The 19,672-nt window shown below is 41.8% G+C and overlaps 1 protein-coding gene across 1 annotated transcript; it reads right to left on the bottom strand.

Moving 5' to 3' along the window:
* Nucleotides 1–5,231: 5,231 nt before the first annotated feature.
* On the bottom strand, nt 5,232–19,269 carry LOC307041185 (uncharacterized protein; the record flags this gene model as incomplete). Its single annotated transcript, XM_079684510.1, has 9 exons — nt 5,232–5,449; nt 5,568–5,794; nt 5,885–6,033; nt 6,204–6,375; nt 6,618–6,875; nt 6,968–7,043; nt 18,781–18,897; nt 18,988–19,078; nt 19,235–19,269. The coding sequence occupies 8 exons, from the start codon at nt 19,267–19,269 to the stop codon at nt 5,658–5,660; spliced, it is 1,035 nt and encodes a 344-aa protein (XP_079540636.1). The 3' UTR covers nt 5,232–5,449; nt 5,568–5,657.
* Nucleotides 19,270–19,672: the final 403 nt, after the last annotated feature.

Genomic DNA, 19,672 nt, shown 5'->3' with positions numbered 1-19,672 from the left:
CCAGAGAGAGTTTCCTTGGAGCCCACTGACCAGGGCCGGTTCTAGCTTTTTGGGGCCCTGCCACTGACTACAGCTGAAGAGGACAATGAATCATTGAATGTTCTCAATATGACAAGATCTTGAGACAGGCTGGTCTCAGTCTGTTCAGACTCTGAAGAAATCATGCGATGATTTTACAGCATAACTATGCAAGAGTTTACCAGAAGGTGGTATAGAACGATATGCTTAAGCATTTAGGAAAGGAGGCTGATTGTTTAATGATGGTCTGGAATACTGAAAAGATTAAAGTTTAATATCCTTGTTTGGCAAACAAGACATCTGATTATTATGTCACACATGATATTCTTGACATAGTGACTAGCTATGGGTAAACGTGTGGACGTTATACCATTATTATCATGAACAAAAAATAAATAGGGAAATAGTATCTGGTTAAAGATGAATGGATTTCATATCCTAGAGAGGATTTGTTATATTGTGAATACTTCACAAGGTATTTACTAATGTATTTTGAAAAACACATAATAAGAACACAAGTCCAGTTTTGTTTTGTTTCTAGATTAAATTGTCCATTACCAAAACTGTTCAGCTTAGGTCTAGCTTTAGACTTTAATAGTAAAAGAGTATTTAGGCTTATTTTTGTATATCTGAATTTTTTTTAATATGTTGGCTATTCACTAGATAGAAAGATGGCATTACTCTCCATTTGTTAAGAACATTTCTGAAGATTAAATATGTGTTTCATTTCTAATATTCCTATTTAAGACGTAATTTTAGAGTAACAAGGCTGATGCTGAAATTGGAAAATATGTTAGTGGTTTGCATGATGTAAACAAAAAAAGGTTTTGTTTGTTAAACCACCAGTTAGATCTGAAACAGTAATAATGATTGATTTGGCCAAAGCTTAGTTTAACATCCTGATGTAACATTATGAGGTATGTTCACTTCAAAGGGTAAACAAATTGATAAAATGGATTATTGTTATTATTATTGATTAATTTGGAATATTAATTCAAAAGGCAGTTTTCTGCAGGTTCACTTAAGAATGCCTTGCATGAACATTTGTCAGGTATTGTGTTTCCTAGGGGCGGTATATTAATAAAGTGTATTGATAATTTGTTTGTTAAACATCTGAAGAAAATTGTGCTGCGAACACAAGAAAAACTTTGTTGCATTGGTTGACATCAACACAATGATGTCACTAGTACAACTCCAGCTAGTAGAATATTAAAGTCTCTCCAGAGCACGACATGGCCAAAAAGACTGAGACCAAATGACCTTTGACCCTGTCGTGGATATTTTAAACTCGTCAATACTGTAAAGATGTACAATGAGAGTAATCAATAATAAACTGGTGAAAGCAGGCAGCGTTGTCTTTTAAGATCTTTATTTGAAGCCTCGAAGGTACATGTATCACAGAGTATATATTAGTCTGCAGGAGTGCACAGAGGGTATAATGTGTGTGTGTGTTTTATAGAGGACTGATGCTGTGCAGGAGGTAATAAAGTTAAAGACTTTGACAGAAAACTGTTATCTTACAATCCTCCCTTAGGGAGGGCCGCATTCTTCAGGTACGACCTTGGCGGGATTTTGCTCCAATACAATTTCTAAGCATAATATAATCATTTGGCTTTACCATATAAAGTAACATAAGAAATTGCCACTACAACCCTGACTGACAGAGTGAGTGTGAACGAATGTCTGCATGTGATCAGTGCAACTGCATGATTCTAAAACATTAACTAACCAAGCATGTTTTTAGACTAACACATTATTCTGGAGCTCCAAGGGAAACGAGAGGTTTCCTAAAAAATGTTGACATGTTTCTAATATTTATTGAGTTATAACAGGTAACACAGATGCAGAATCAGTGGCCGAGGGGCTACTGAGAGAGGTAATTCCAGAATGAGAATACCAGAGAAGTTGACCTGTGATAATTAAACAATTTTGTAATATTTCAACAGGTATTAAAGTAACTGAGGTTTGAAATGTAGAAAGAACATATTGCAGATAAGCTAAAACATAGTAATGTAATGAGATAGAATTTAATTTAGACAACATCTTGTAACTAGCCTGGTAAAGAAGTAAAAGCCATAGACTTTTTGGTTTAGATCATTATTGGAATGTACATTTAATTTAAATTCATAATAGAAAGACATTTGATGACAGTATGTTGGATTTCTGTATTCATTTTTCAGCTTGATAATATCCAAGCACTGACAGGTAGAAGCAGTATCACCAGGAAATTATTCACTTTGTCAGTATCATCATTTTAGTTGTTTTTAATCCATAACTTTAGTGTGTTCCATTACCAGAAACATTAGCAGTTCATATTATATTTAGATTTTAAATAGGATCTCAAGGATTTCATTTAAAAATAACACAGATGCTTTTCAGACATTCAGAGCTATTGAAATGTTATTTAGTTCGCCTAAAGATGTTGGGGTTTATTTTGTTGACACAGGCCAAGTATTAAGATTCTGAAGTGGCACTGGCAGATAGGAGGTCTGCAACTAATTTAGAAAACCTGTTCAGAGACAGCTGTTGTTTTAAGACACCCCACAAACAGGCTCCAAGCAGCCTACCAGTGGTGGGTCAAACACCTGAGGGCCCAGAAGCCCTGAGCGTAGACTGGAGGGGTGGGTATCAGATTTCTCCACACAGGTTCCTGATGCCAAAGGGGGACACGAGGAGCAGGAGGCCGACACAGCGGAGTTCGTCTGGCTGAAGGTCAAGAGGCCTACGTGGCTCAACCCCAGGTTCTCCGGCTTCTACAGAGTGACCCAGAGGACATCCCATGCCGTCCGCCGAGGAGAAAAGGGGGACATCGGGTACTACTGGAGCCAGTGTGCGGCAGGGAAACCTCCGGCTAGGACCATGGAGGACATCAGGACGGACCTGGCTATCGTCAACGAGGACATCCCTACAGCAGACGACTCGGAAGCTGTCATCAGCGGACTGGACGAGAAGGACCTCGCGGACATCCCTACAGCAGACGACTCGGAAGCGGCTATCAGCAGGCTGGGGGACTTCTCGAGGCAGCAGAGGAGTCTACTTCTCTCTGATCAGATTAATCAGTTCCACCTTTGAAGGAAAGGCTGCATCTCCCCCTCCCTATCAGCTGCCCTTGTTGGCGTTTTCCGCTGAGGGTGGGGGGGGCCCTGATGATTCAACAACACGCAAGGATGCTGCTTTCTGGCACTCAGGTTCACACTCTGATAGTTCCTTCACTGACATTGAAAGTTGTGTTCTGTTCCCAAAGGTTTAAGGTTGGGGGACAGACACAGTAGCAAAGAATGACAGTAGCTATGTTTCAAATGTCATTTGTGAGTTGGTCTCGTGAGGCGAGACCAAAAGGGGGAATTGAAGTATTATTTGAATTATTTGAAGTATTAAAGTAACGTGTTATGGCAGGAAAGTTCAATCTGGTATATTCATTTTAATGTCACCTTATATAGAATGTGTGTTAAACTTGTGATTTCTGCATTTAGTGACTTCTGCCTAGCAGATACCAAGAAGAGGCCCCTAGGGTCTCTCTGTTAATTACCAATAGTCCTTGCAATTAACAGGGGAATTCCCAGATACATTTTCAGATAAAAGGCAGTTAAAGTCTTGTAGAATTAATGATTTATCTCCTACAGACCCCAAAAGAGGCCTTGAGACTTGGGTCACCCAGCAGTAAACGAGATAAACGTCCTTTTGAGCTTATCAATAAAATGTATTCATTCCTAGTAAGCTGACTTTGGGGTGAAGGGAAGTTCAGGGAAGCCATTAGGCCACAAGAACAATTCACTTATATTGGTTGACTGATGCGGTGACTGTCATGGGACGATGGCGTTTGGATATTTACAAATATGGCTTTCATAGAGAAAAACAGGTGACTGTTGTGTGATAAGATACATGATAGGATGTGTGTGTTGAAGATGTTTAGGGGGAATGAGTATGTGTCCTGTCAAAGAGTCCTCTGTCATGACTCCAAATCATTGATTGGGGGATCTGCCTAAGGGCAGAGGGAAAAACACACACACACGCGCGAAACTCCTCCCCACCTGTGTATAAATGTTGTGATCATTTAGAAGATCGGCGCTCTTGTTTTTGACTTGCCGTTCCTGAGACGTGTCTCACACGGTGGTAGAACCTGAGCCCGGAGTACTCTGCAGAGTGCTTCGTGATTAGGTGATGTATTTGTATGTTTTTGCCATTAAAGCAGATTATTGTTTTACCCTTATCCTGGCTGCTTTGAATTTTTCCTTCTTTTGAGAACCCGCTCATATAGGAACGGCACGGAGCAGAGATTCTGCCCCAACAAGAGATATAATATGGTTTCCTGATAAACGTTTTGTTTTGTAGGTGCTTGTGTGGGGAATGCCAGCCCATGACCTCAGCTGTGGAGAGCATGTGCTGCAGGGAGGTGGATCCCTTCTTGGCCCTGGTGGAGAACCTCACCCCCAGACCAGACATAACATGCCTGACACTGCACCCAGGCTTTGAAGCATGCTGTCTGAATCCCTTTGTGCTACAGATAGCCTACATGAACTTCAGGCAGGAGTATGGCCCGCTTCAGGCCAGCAGACATGAGTATGTTTAGATTACAATTAAAAAGATAAATACTATTAAAGATAATACAGTTGCTATTGACCCTGAGTGTTTAGCAGGTTTCAAAACCCAGAACCTGTAGATTATATACTATATAACACTTGTTGATGATGTTAACAAGGCTATCAAGTTTACCTGTAGATATTGTGTCCCTATCCCCAGGCAATACCGCTACACAGCTTACAGGCAGGTCATCCGCTGGGCCTATGGAGTTCTAGGCAGGCACATTAGGAAGCCCTTACCCTCATGTGTTGTGTCTGCCATCAGAAGACAGTTCCCAGAAGAAGTTGGAGGAATTTACAAAGGTTTTGAGTGGCCTCATTTTGGTGACAATCAATACAATTAATCACAATCATAGTGTGTTCGCACTATGTGTTCGCATACACATGCATTTCCAAACATTTTGTCTACCTATGCTGTAAATGTGGTATTTTTTCAATTTACACAAATAAACATTGATTGATTGATAAAATACGTTATTTGAACACTCCTCTCGATCGATTTACAAAAAAAAAAATAGTATGGCCCGCCCTAATACACCAATGCAGTTTTTAAAGATATACATTTTTCAACACAGAATCATTTAACAAATTACACCATATTCAATCATTTTACGAGTCAGAAAATGCTATCTGTTCATTGCAGTTATTGTTTATTGAATTAGATTACCATGACCTCAACATAATTATGTAGAGTACAAGTCCACAGCCAAGAACATTTTATTTGCATATCATTTCATTTATGAATATGGAATTATTTATTTAATATTATTATCGCAGCTCAACGAGGCTCCCTCATGTCAGATGGAGGGAGTAAATACAGCGGCAAGCTTTGGGACCTGTCCCAACATATCCTATGAAGAGAGAAGGAAAATATTCTTATTATATATTAATATTGATTTTTGCACCATCAAAATCTCTTACCAGGTTTTATCTAACAAATAAACAAATGTAAATTTAGAATAATCCTACCCTGAAAACTGTGAACCACAGAATCTGCTGGTTTCACACTAATTTCCTGTGTTAAACCGGGAATGCCGTGCCAGATAAAGGCCAACTGCCTCATCCTTGGCGATCTCCTGGCAGGAAGGAAAGGGGGGCAGGGGCAGTGGAGGACAAGACTGCACTGCTCTCTCGTAGAGTCTCTGGTGACCTGGAGTAGCCCTCTCTCAGAGACTCCATCAGGGCTGCAGCGTATGCTGAAGGAAGGAAACAAGTGATCATATTCAGTGATATTATCGACGCATCACACAATAAATAATATTTAGGGACCGAGTAAAACAGCTAACCGTATGATGGCTTCTCCTTGATAGGGCGAACTACCCAGCCACCTTTGGAGAACCTTGGGTAGCGAACTGCATAACGCACCTCACCATCACTGGTTCGAGCAACCTCTCTGCTGCTATTGTGGTTAAAGTGCAGGGCTGCCATGAGAAGCCTGTAGAAAAAGCAGATTATGCAGTTCACAAGTTGTTTGTATATATGTGAATAAACTGTTTAACTGATAGCATTAGTCGGTTAAACTTCGTATTGTTCGTTAACGGTTAAATGGTTAATTATTAACATCCCTAAGCCGTACACATTATTTCACCATCACATCATATTTACCTGCTATACATCGCAAGGAAGGAGAACCCAGTGTGCTTTGGTGCAAAGTGGAGGATGAGGGAGTGAAATGCCTCCAGGGAATAGGTCTGATGCTGTGGAGACAACTTCCGGACATCCTTCACCAATGCTGTTCTCAAAGTCACCCTCTCCAGTTTAATGGCTGTAGTTGTTCCTGTACAAACACATATTTTGTTCTGATGTTACTAGAATTGTCTACATATGCATGTATTACCTACACTGATAAAGTACGATTGTGTGATACTATCAGGTGTTATTTATATAACGCCTTGTTAATGTGTTAGCACACTTTGGGTTATATATTGATGGAGTGCTCTGGAACCAAAATAAACTAAGCACCAACAAGCACTTGGACAACTAAGATGTTTCAGCAACACAGTGTACAGAGTACGTTACCTGGTTCCAGCCACTCCTTGTCCCTTGCTTTTCCCTCCAGAGGTGGATGTGCACAGCAGGGAAATGCAGGAGTGCCGTGTTCATGGATGTCCTGAACATGATTCACCATACTTTGCCACTTGGCTTCCATCACATCTGGATCTCCATCAGGAGTGGAAGCTGCAGTCCAGTACAGGTGATTGATGATGGCTGGCCTCCACAGCTTCAGGTCCTTACACTCCCTCTCCTTTGCAGCAGCATCCAAAGCTTTCCCTAGACCTGTTTCACAACAGAAACAAAATGTTAAAAAAGAAAAAGTAATTATAAACAAATTTCAGCCTAATAAAACCTACCAACATCAAGATACATACTTTTACCAATTTGCCAGATATCAAAGAAATGAGTCGTTCCTCCTGGACACAACTCCTCCCGCACCCACTTGGCAACCTAAAGAGTGAAACACAACACCTTAATTACTTACTAACTAGTAAGAAAATGCATTTATTTTGCTGTTAATATGGTGCGCCAAGAATCTTTGTGTGAACACAGTGGCGGTTCTACAGGGTGGCACGGGGTGGCAGCTGCCACCTCAGAAAAATGCCTTGCCACCCCAGCTGCCACCCCAGTTGGCAGCTTTGTTTTGAAAGAAAAGTTGTGGCTCATCGGGCATTTATGAGAGAAAATCTCTAATGTCCGAGTGCAAGTGAATGCAGCATGAGACGCGCCTTGTAACCCCTCCCCCGGCCCTGGCGCGAGCCTGGAAATATGATTGGCGGCTTTTTCCTTTGAACGGGGGGACAGCGCAAAACGAGAAGCATTTCGGATACAAGTAGACGGAAGGAATGAGGTATTTGCGGTCTACAATGACAGAGAAGAAACTTTCAAGTTTGGCTGTAAGGCAAGGCAAGGCAAGGCAAGTTTATTTATATAGCACTTTTCTGTACGCGACAATTCAAAGTGCTTTACAAAACAAATTAAAATACCTTTTAGGAATACATACAGTAAAAACACATATATAATGGCATTTTACAATAGGCATTACAAAGCAAATATAATTAAAACTGCGGTCGCACTTGTGCGCGCAGTGATGAGCGGGCCCTCTTATCCGTGCGCCTGTCGGGGAGGGCGGCCGGTCGTCCTGGCGTCAAGCAGACGCGCGCGAGTACTCGGAAATGAGCCGTTTGTCATTTCTCTAATTTCGCGTCCCAGACTCCCAGGTCATCCTGCAGCAACCCGGAAACGGATGTTGGCGCGCCGTCTGGAAGGAAAACTAATTTCTCTAAAGGCTCGTCGAGGATCGATTATCGAGGAGGCTGTCTGGAGGAGCCGTGACCGAAAATACACTGATTTAGAGGAGAGAGGACTGTCTCTGGAGGAGCTATAACCGAGGGTACACTGAAGTATTCTCCGGAGACGATTTCAGCCAACAGTGATGTTTAAAAGAGGCTTGACGCATGGCTGGATGTCAACGAAGCACAGCTCTGCAAACTGTTCCAGTTGTGATTTTAAGTTATTCAAGATGATCAAATGTGCATCATACTTTCTGCCCTTTACCGTTTGTTTGTTTACTCACTAATCACATTTCCCCTGGATGTTAGGTTATGCTTTCATTGTGAGGCGATGTTTACAGTGAGAACAGCTGCTGAGGTCAGTGCAGAAAGCAGAACAGTGTGTATAATATATATCGCTCAATAATATATGTAACAGGCCTACATTTCACACTTTATTTGTAGGGTTCAGGAGATATCTACAAATAAACAGTAGATATTTTTCATGAAACCATATAGTGCTTCACATAATAAAATATACAAGGGCTGTAGCCTGATATTTAGTTATGATTTAGGAGGTGTTTGTTGTACAATGTGTAGGTGTGGTTGTGTGTGTGTGTGTGTGTGTGTGTGTGTGTGTGTGTGTGTGTGTGTGTGTGTGTGTGTGTGTGTGTGTGTGTGTGTGTGTGTGTGTGTGTGTGTGTGTGAGAGAGAGTTGAAGGTGCAGGCAGACGGGCGAGTCTCAGTAGCTTAAAGGAGACCTATCATGCTATATTTGAATAATATATTACATTACATTACATTACATTGCATTTAGCTGACGCTTTTATCCAAAGCGACTTACAATAAGTGCATTCGACCAGGAAGATACAACCTTTAAGAAAACAGAATCATATAAGTACATCAGGTTTCATAGAGCCAAACATTTCAAGTGCTACTCAACTGGCATTTAGAAAGCCAGCCCTTTATTAGTATATAAGTGCTTTGTTAGTAATTCTATCGCTCAAAGTGGAGTCTAAAGAGATGAGTTTTCAGTTTGCGTCGGAAGATGTGTAAGCTATCTGCTGTCCTGATTACAATTGGGAGCTCATTCCACCATTTTGGAGCCAGGATAGCAAACCCACGTGTTTTTGCTGATGGGAACTTGGGTCCCCCTCGCAGTGCGGGTGCAGCGAGCTGTTTGGCGGGTGCAGCGAGCTGTTTGGCTGATGCATATATTGTAGGGCCATACCTATATAAGGTATATTTATAAGTTTTATTTTTCAAAATACCAAACAGATCATGCATTTTAGCCATGCCTCATTTTGCCTCACTCCAGCTCTATCTTTGCATGAGCTGGAGCTGACACCCCCCCCCCTGCAAAGGAGGGGGCGAGGCACAAGCGTCATGTTACTATGCTGTTGCCATGCTGTTGCTATGCTGTTGCCATGCCACTGCAACCTCTCATTCCCCTGATAGGTGGAGAGTTGACCATACAGGTGGAGTGACATCATAGAGGTGCAAATCAGAATCCACATGTATCAAATCCGTTGCAGCCCTGTTTTTAGGTATGTGACATATAAATGGTCAAAAATTGTACATTCTCCATTAGCTTACGAGCTCCATGTTCAAGCGATCGACTATTCCTTGGCAATGTTGCATCACATTGGATATCCGCTTAAGTTGCCCTAGATTGGAATTTTTCCGATCATTTCCCTATCACGAATTAGCACAAATGTGCTTAAAATGCATGAAAAACGCCCATTTTTCAAAATGGCCAGCTTTCTGGGGGGCGGGGCTAATAAAAAGCAATTTGAAATATGTGTGCAATCATAATAGCAATGTGTATACAGCGTTTCGTGAATATCGGAAAAACTATATGCAAACAGTTTGGAGCAATTTGCGACATGTAAATCGTCAAAAATTGTGTATTCGCTGTTAGCTTATGACCTCCACGAGTGATTTTTAAAAAATGTGCTCCCCAATTAAGTATCATATTGGATAGGGGCTGAACTTGTCCTGCATTGGAATTTTTCCCGATCATTCCCCTAGGAGGAGTTGGCAAGAATGTGCTTAAAATGCATGAAAAACGCACATCTTTCAAAATGGCCGACTTTCTGGTGGGCGGGGCTAATGGAAGGCAATTTGAAATATGTGTGCAATCATAATAGTAATGTATATATAGCGTTTCGTGAATATTGGAACAACTATATTTGAGTAATTTGGAGTAGTTTGGAGTCATTTGCGACATGTAAATCGACAAAAATGGTGTATTCGCTGTTGATAGCTCAATCGTGGAGGTCGTACCTCCACGATTGAGCTATCAACAATGTTATTCTCAATTTAGCATCATATTGGATAGGGGCTGAACGTGTCCTGGACTGGAATTTTTCCGATCATTCCCTTAGGAGGAGTTTGCAAGAATGCGCTTAAAATGCATGAAAAACGCACATATTTCAAAATGACCGACTTCCTGGGGGGCGGGGCTAATGGAATCTATTTACAAATATGTCTGCAATTCCATGAGGAATGTCTGTGCCACAATCCGTGAAGTTTTGAGAAACTATATGTGACTACCACACAATAGGGGGCGCTAGTGAGCAGTTTTTTTGAAAAATTACGTTTTGTTTTTACTTTCTCGAAAAGGTCTTGGGCTCTGACGTGTGTCCCAAGTTTTGCGTCCGAAGCTCATTTTATGCTATCGCAATAAAAAAAATAAGTATAGGCCACGCCCACATTCTGAATAATTAGTCCATCCGCTCTTCAGTTATAAATTGGTGGTGTTTTTGGCGCCCCCTATATTCCAAAATGAAAATGCTTTAGTATGCCTATTCCCCAAGACAGTTTGAACCTATCTACCAACATCTGTGTTGTTTGAATACATTGTTGATGAGTTATGAGCATTCCTTTCTAAGCCCCCGCCTTTTTGCGAGTACGTTTTGATTGACGGCGGCAACATTTATCGTCCTAACATGCTCATTTTCTACGGCAATGTGTCTGACCCTCCACCAATGCTGGATATGAAGTTTGGTGTTGAAAAACTGAAAATTGAAATTTAAGTGAATATTTAACTGTTTTGAACATTATGCTAATTTAGAAGAACAAAAATGTAGGCGGAGCTTAGGGTTCCAAGAGGATTATTTGTATAACAGGTCTACCCGGATATGTGTGCACAATTTCAGGTCATTCGGAGTTACGGTGCGACTTTGTACATTTATTCCGAAATGGGATTTTGATAGGTGGCGCTATTGAGCACGTTGGAATATTTTAACCCATTGACTCCAGAATGTTGCAATTTTTACGGGTCCTGGCGTCCGTGCAAAATTATACAACTTTGTCAGCATCCTAAAGGCCTCAAAAACAGGAAAGATGGTGACTAAAAATAATAATAATAATAATAATAATTCCACCAATAACAATAGGTTTCCTCGCACTTCGTGCTAGGACGCCGTCGGGTCCTAGCACATCTGTGCTCGGGCCCTAATAAAATAATTAAAATAAACACCACAGGTATACAATACATGTTTAAAAGGCATACTGTAGTGCAAATATGAGCAGCTCAATTAAAAGCAGCCAAAGAGATATGTTTTTAGTCTCGATTTAAAAATAGTAAGCGTTTCTGCGGACGTGCATGATTTGGGTAGTTTGTTCCAGATTGTCGGGGCATAATAGCTAAATGCTGCCTCTCCATGTTTTGTTTTTACTCTCGGAACCGATAGCAGACCCGTCCCAGAAGACCTGAGGCACCTTGATGGCTGGTAATTATAAAGGAGTTCAACAATATACTTTGGTCGTAAACCATGTAATGATTTAAAAACTAGCAATAGTAGCCTACTTTAAAATCAATTATTTGGCCGACTTGAAGCCAATGTAAAGATTTCAGAACCGGACTGATGTGATCCACTCTTTTAATATTAGTGAGGACACGTGCAGCAGCGTTCTGAATCAGCTGCAGTTTTCTGATGGATTTTTTTGTCAGCCCAGTGAATACACTATTGCAGTAGTCGAGTCTACTAAAGATAAAAGCATGGACAAGCTTTTCTAAGTCCTGTTGTGACATTAGTTTTTTAATCCTCGATATGTTCTTCAGGCTGTACTCAGCATTGAATCAAAATGCACCATAGCTTTAAATCTTAATAAGTTTGTGAGGCGTTTTGCTGAGCAAGATGGTAATCGCCACATTCAGCTGTTATAGGCATGCCAACTTGATGCTCTGCTCACGGATGACTCGATGAGCATAATAAACTGTTAAGATGATGACCTTACGTGTGTAAATATATATTTGTTCTGTTTTAAGTTCTGAGAAAGTCAAATAAGACGGTGAGTAAAACTTCACTGCCCAGCCAAAAAAAAGTAACCACTTTGATTTAACTAGGCCAGTAGGTAAGGACTTTCCACTGGAAAATAACTTACTGCAGCGATGTTTGTGTTTGAGCTGAATACACGTTTTTTAACCCTAACTGATGCAGTTAGTCACTTCTTTAATGTTTGTTCTTTCTGATGTAAAGTCAAGGTTGTAACTGTTTGCAATGAAGTTGGGGGGCGCTGAACTGTTCTTTTGATATATGATAGTAATGACTTGTCTTTCAAATGTGAAGGAGGGTGAGCAAGCATCTTGTGGAACATTCATCATTAACTCCTCCAAAAAATATAGTTTTTTTAATAATAACACTGAATATGTGAATCATAACAGTGATTGACAGCTAATATCATATTAATTTAGACAAACATCGACGATGAATTAATATACTTATTGCAGCAGTCTGCATAGATTTGATACCCCTGCTGGTATAAGAGTGAGACAAACTCATTCAGTTATTGTTCAGTTAAAATTCATTAAAACCCTCTATGGTACTACGCACTATGATGCCATTTGGGTAAAAAAAAATTGGAGTGTTTTTTTGTCATATAATAGACCAAATAAACATAATCTAAAGACATTTTAAATTAATAATTATTTGGGGGTACTTTTTGGGGTGTGTTGCCTTGAGGCAACACTGCACCATAATGGTAAGTTATGAAAAAAAATAAATAATAATACATGGGACTCTTATAGCACTTTTCATGAACCTCAAAGACGCTTTGACAGAGAATTAAGAAAAGACAACAACAAAAAAACAAAGAAATACAAAAAGAGATAAACAAAACAGAAAATAGGGGTGAAATGGGGTGGTCAGTGGTTGAATGCAGTGTTGAACAGGTGGGTTTTGAGTGATGTTTTGAATGCTGTGAGGGAGGAAGAATCTCTAATGGATTGGGGTTGGAAAGAGAGTTATTGTTTCAAATTTGAACAAAATGTATTTAAAAACACATGGAAAATATTAAATAGCCTCAACAGGTTAAATTGCATGCCAATTAAAATGTGAAAATCGTTATTTTTTATATTTTTAAAAAGATTACATGTCTGAATGTTGCCTGCAGGCAACATTGTACCATTGTGAAACAACCTTTAGGAATAAAAATGCAAAGAGCCTAGGCATCTTTCATCAAACTTTATTGAGCACTTTGACAAAATAGACTCACTATTGTGGAAGTTCATGAAGCAGTTATTGTCAGCAGTGAAGCACAGGTACGTGACACACTTTGATCACTGCACTTTCACCCTTACAGCCAGGGTATTTGCACCGGCCCTTTTTCTCCACCCACACAGGCCAATGGTCATTGTGGTCTTGATGCACATGTGTTGATGGCACTGATGAGGCAGAACCTCTGTGCTTCTTCTCTGCCAGGTCTCTGTCAACATTATGAGATGGTCTCCCCCTCTTCTTCAAAACTTTCCTCTCGTTGCAAAGGCAACCTGCAACTCCAGCTTTGAATTTAAGCAGGCTGTACACTTCTTTCTTGGGGATGCCGCAGTCCTTGCAGTCCCTGGGGTACAAGAGCCACGCATTCACTAGAGTGAAATCCATCATGTGCAACACGATCTTGTGATGCCACTTCCTTGACCTGATCTTTGTTCGGTAGAGAGCAATCAGCGAGTCTTGAAGATCCACTCGTCCCATACTTTTATTGTATGTGTTGACAGAGTCACATGTATAGCAATAAACTGGTCATGACGACGAGGTATTCTTTAGCCTTAACTGGCGTGGTTTATTTTCATATGTGCATTGCACCACTTGACCTGCTCTCCATGAGCGCTAGAGAGAGAGAGAGATAGAAGGGGAGGGAACAATCCCTTATATCTGATATCTGACGTCAGCTACAATAGCTCCGCCTCCTTACGCCTATAGCGCCCTCTTACTGTGGAACAGTTATAGTGCAGTTACATGCAGAGATATTAATACTTACACTTAACACTCCCACTTATGAATGACGTGTATACTGTACAACTTTTCCAAGAAAAATAACAATTCAAAACATCAAAAGAACATGGCAGTCAATATTACATAATAGGCAATATTTTACACACCGAACATGACCCCTGCAAATTTTTTCAATTTCAGTTTGAAGACATGCTTGGTCATAGCGTCTGCAACCATGTCATCTGTAGGACAGTAAATCAGTGTCATCTTTCCTTCTCTGATGACAGATCTCATGAAGTGATATTCAATTAGACATGTATGAAGCATCTCGTTCCAATTTCGCCCAGACTGTTTCAGGCCGTAAATGGATTTTTTTCTAGCTTGCACACTAGCTTCTCTCCTTTCTTCTCGTAACCTTCAGGTTGTTCCATATATATGTCCCTATCAATGGGTGCGTGCAGTTAGGCTGTCTTCACATTCATCTGGTGTAAAATCAAGTCGTCTTCGGCTGCCTTCTGCATAACTACTCGTACACTGGTCAGATTAGCTGTAGGGGAGAATGTCTCACCATAGTCTATTCCTTCCCTCTGACTGTAGCCTTTAGCTACAAACCTGGCCTTGTACCTGTCGTGCCCTTCAATACCCTCCTTGATTGAGTACACCCACTGTCTGTCTACCCTCGGGTAATTTTGTTAGAGTAAAAGTATGATTGTCCTCCAGGGACCTCATCTCCTCATCCATTGCTCTCTCCCATTTTCCTGATTAGGGGATATTATGGCCTCTTTAAAGGTCTGAGGTACACCCATCACTACTCTTTAGCAGTAATCTATGCTGGTAAGTGTACTGTCATCCTCGTCACTTTCTCTCTTGGCATAGTCTTTCAGATACTTGGTTTATGTTCCCGGGGGGGATATCTCCCACTGCATGAGGCACGTGACGTCACCCTAGGGTGCTTCTCGCCATCATCCTCCGGAGTCTGTTGACCGTCTGTCTGCATGTCTGTGCTCAGTACACTAGGCTGTGTCGTCTCTCTTTCTTCACACCCTACTCTGGAGTCCAGCTCTGGCTCCTGTGTCAAAAGGGATAACATGGAATAAAGATCAATAATAGAAGGCAGTGAGAGATCTGAATAAAGTTATTTCAATTTAAGTAGAAGTAGAACATGTTGTCTTTGTGACAAACTTTACTAACCTGTGCTTTTGCACTTTCCCCTTACCGGGATAATAGACTAGAAAAGCGGGGCTGCCTTTGTCATGCCCTACAAAAAATCCTTTCTCACACCTGGACTCGAGTTTTCCTCTGTCCTGTTGGTAAGCATAACACACTGACCCAAACTTGTGCATCCTGGCTAGATCACACCTTTTTCCTGTCAGTGCTGTATATGGGGTGGTGCCCGTGTGCTTGTTAAAACAACGATTTCTGGTGTAAGCTGCTTCTTGGACCGCATAATGCCATAGACTCTTAGGTAAGTTACCGTCTATTAGCTTACACCTAGCCATTTCGAAAAGAGTGCGCCCTTCCCTCTCAGCTATCCCGTTCTGGTGCGGGGAGTAAGGACAGGACGTTTCGTGTCTGATCTTGTTCCTTCTCAGCAGTGACTGAAACTCTCTATTTGTAAACTCTGTTCCGTTGTCAGACCTCAGGCATTTTACGCTGCCATACGGAGCTACATCTGCAAGGAATTTCTCTGTGGCCTGAAGTGCGTCACTCTTTGCTTTGAGAAAGTAAACAAACACTGCCCCTGTACACACATCTGTGAAAGACTGCATATATTTAAAGCCACCTATGGACTCATTAGTTACTGGACCGGCTAGATCTGTGTTAACTAGCTCAAGTGGTGTCTTTACTTTTTCTGTGGGACCTCTGTTCCTTGTTTGAGTGAACTTTCCCTTTATACACACATCACATTCTTTGTTAGGTCTATGCTTTTCACCGTTAATGTGCATGCCTACTGTTACCGCCTGCAGCTTCAGTATATCATCGTAATAACAATGACCCATGATCTCATGCCATGTCTGAATATCATGACTGACATTACACACATCATTTTCATTACATTCTGTTTGTAGATAATACATTCTCTTGTACACCTCAATGTTAAATCTCTTACCGTCATGCTCAACAAGAACATCGTTACCTTCATTGAAGAACACCTTGGCACCATTTGCAGTAGCAGATTTGACAGAAAATAGTTCCTGGGGGAACGAGGGTATGTAGAGGCCGTTCTTCAACGTCACTGTACACCGGCGCCCCTCACTGTCTATGAGGCATACCTGTGCGTCTCCTCTCCCGTGCGCCAACCCGAAAGTGCGCTTCCCGTCTGCCAGCTCCATGCTGTGTCTCTCCGGCTCGAAGGTGCTGTCAAAGTTCTTGAATCGGTTCCTGTCGTTGATAATGTGGGACGACGCACCTGTGTCCACGATCAGTCCCTTCCTTTTGGCCTGCTGCTGCTGCGCTGACCAGCTGGCGTATGCTGTCTGCGCCCCGAAGGTGAAGTCCTCTCTTCCCGCTGCTCTCCGGGCGTCATTTCGACTCGCCTCACGTCCACCGCTGCCGCCATCTTGTCCACAGCCGCCATCTTGCACGCGCGCGTACCGAGCGCTCTGTTCGCGCTTCTTTCTACACACTCTGTCTGCCTGTCCCGAAGTTTTACAGAAACTACACCAAACAGTTTTTGTGCAATTATCTTTTCGGTGACCCTTTTCTCCACATCGCCAACACGCCATCTCCGTCGGGGGTCCGGTCTTTTTCTTTGGCGCTTCCCGGGCCTTCATTACCCTTTCTCCCGCCTCCTCGGCGACCGGGTCTGAGTCTTCTGAGGCCTCGTAGTTCCGCAACTTGGCCTTGAACTCCCCCAGCGACATGTCGGCTGAACCGTGCGTCACCGACAGTGTGAATGGTTTATACATCTTCGGTAGTCCCCTCATAACCATCGCCATCATTAATCCATCGCTCGGTGCTTCTCCTGCACTTTTGAGCGCCGTGATGATCTGCTCCGCCCTGATGACATATTCAGTCACCGTCTCTGTGTTAGCTTTCTTCAGCGCGGTCAATGTTATATACAGGGATACAATCTGGGGCCTACCTCTGCCGATGTAGTGTTCTCTTAACACTTTTAGACTCTCTCGGCCTTTGTCCTTTGTGTCCCGGAATATCAGCCCCAAGCTCATGTTGTCTAGGAGTGGTGCTAGCTCGCAGTATGCGTCGGCGTTCAGCTTAGTATCCAGGGCTCGCACGGCCTCTGTTATTTCTCCCGTGAGACCCGTCAAAATTGTCTCTTTCAGCCCCACTCCGTGCATACAGCCCAACATCCGCTCTTCCCAGAGCTCGTATTCTTCTGCCCTTCCGTCAAACGTGGGCCACTTGCTTCTGCCTCTGGTCGCCATCTTTTGATTGTAGCTTAGCTTAGCTGCCCGTTAGCTTAGCTTTAGCGTCCCGCGGTTTTCCCGCTGCTAAACTAGCCTAAACTTTTCAGCTAACTAGCTATCGTTATTTCGCTCTTCCGTGATCTGGGCCCATAACCTGTTGACAGAGTCACATGTATAGCAATAAACTGGTCATGACGACGAGGTATTCTCTAGTCTTAACTGGCGTGGTTTATTTTCATATGTGTATTGCACCACTTGACCTGCTCTCCATGAGAGCTGGAGAGAGAGAGAGATAGAAGGGGAGGGAACAATCCCTTATATCTGACGTCAGCTACAATAGCTGCGCCTCCTTAAACCTATAGCGCCCTCTTACTGTGGAACAGTTATAGTGCAGTTACATGCAGACATATTAATACTTACACTTAACAGTATGCATGCACAACACTTGGGCAGGTAACCTGCAATGTTTCTTTCTTTTTCTTATCCCATCTTTGCACAGATCGTTGGGTTGGCTTTAACATCAAATGTATTTTGGTTAAATTGTAGAGATCTATGATGAATGGTATGATTTTGAACCGTTTTTACCTAAACACACCATACCACAATATCATGGTGAAACCATAATGGTACGGTGTTGCCTCAAGGCAACATTTACAATTGACCATAATGGTACGATGTTGCCTCCAGGCAACATTTGCATTTTAACAAGTTTCCATTACCTAATTAGCAAATTAAGTATATTAAACTATTATAAATTAAGGTTTACTCACCTATTATTGTGAATACATTTTTTTCCGGACATGAAATGCGCAGGAAATTACGTTTTTAGACACATTTCTTGGAGAGAAATGGCTGAGCTGATCCTTGTGGGAAAGGCAGGGTCTTCAAATTGGCTGCCAGAGAGTCATGGGACAAATTCAAACACTACTATTGGTTCCTTATGGTCCTGCCTCTTTTTTAAAGTATTGCATCATAATTTGAGATATATTGTCTGAATGCAAAAGGCAAAAAATGGGTATGTTGCCTGGAGGCAACATCATACCATAGAGGGTTAAATTAATTCTGCCACCTTATATACAGTATTTATATTTAAGGCTTTACTGATGTGCCACAATAATGTCACCAAATGTTATTGAGTTAAAATAAATATTGTGGCTTTCCAAGTTAACATTACAGTAATTGATATGACTGTGATTAAATCAGCATATACTTCTGCCAGGGGATGCCACCCCTGAAATTCTCCTGCCACCCTCTTGCCACCCCATGAATATTTGTCTAGATCCGCCCCTGTGTGTACATATGTCTGTTCGTTCTTGTGTGTCTTTACCTGGCGATTTCGGTCCGTAATAAGGGCTGAAACTTGCATGTGTTGCTCCTTAAGGAAGTCAATGCTGTGTTTCAGACCCTCAAGTTCACACCAGGTGCTGCTTGGGACCTCTGAGCTCTGTAAAACAACATTATGCAGTCATATCACTAACCGTGTCACATCAGACGAAAGCACATCTGATTTGTGTGACTGATAACGTTAACTTACCTGGACAAGTTGAAGACCCAAAACCTTGTTTATTCTGTCCTCGATCAAGGAGTAGGTGCCATATTTGGCACAATGGCCAGGAGAGTCTGACCTATGAGTGTCAAAAACAGTTTAATTCAGACATTAAAGCCCAAAAAACAATGCAATGCAGTTATAGTAAGTTGCTTTGGATAAAGCTAAATGAATGTAATTTAAATATTGTTTTGACCTCTTTTTGATATCAATAATACAAGCTGAAGTGTTCTACATGCAGTCACAAGAGAGGATTAGCCCACCCCCCATCTCCTTCAGTTCTCGGATGACCCGAGCCTGCTCAGTTTGCCAGGCCTGCACGATAGTAGGGATTGTGTACAGACGTTGATGGAGGAAGAAGGTGCCGACACTGATGCACTGAAGCCCTAACAGTTTCAACATCCGTATTGTCTGGGTAGCCATGCAACCTGAAAAGTGGATGGCCCCACTCAGTAACAGGTTGCAGGCTGGCATGTTTCTGTACAGCATTGGCTGGTTCTGCCAAAAACGCTCATACCCACATGCTGCACATACCTAAGAGATGTGAAAAGCAGAACATTGCCAGTACAACTCTTAGTCAGTCAAAAATCAATTATACCATAAAACTAATGAAGTATAGACACAGTGAATTGATAAAACATAAAAATAAAATAAAACAAACATTTACATACAG

This window comes from Notothenia rossii (genome assembly GCF_949606895.1).
Source record: "Notothenia rossii genome assembly, chromosome: 5".
In the NCBI taxonomy this organism is placed as follows: domain Eukaryota; kingdom Metazoa; phylum Chordata; class Actinopteri; order Perciformes; family Nototheniidae; genus Notothenia; species Notothenia rossii.
Note: the sequence above shows the minus strand (reverse complement) of the source record. Positions and strands in the feature narration are given on the sequence as shown.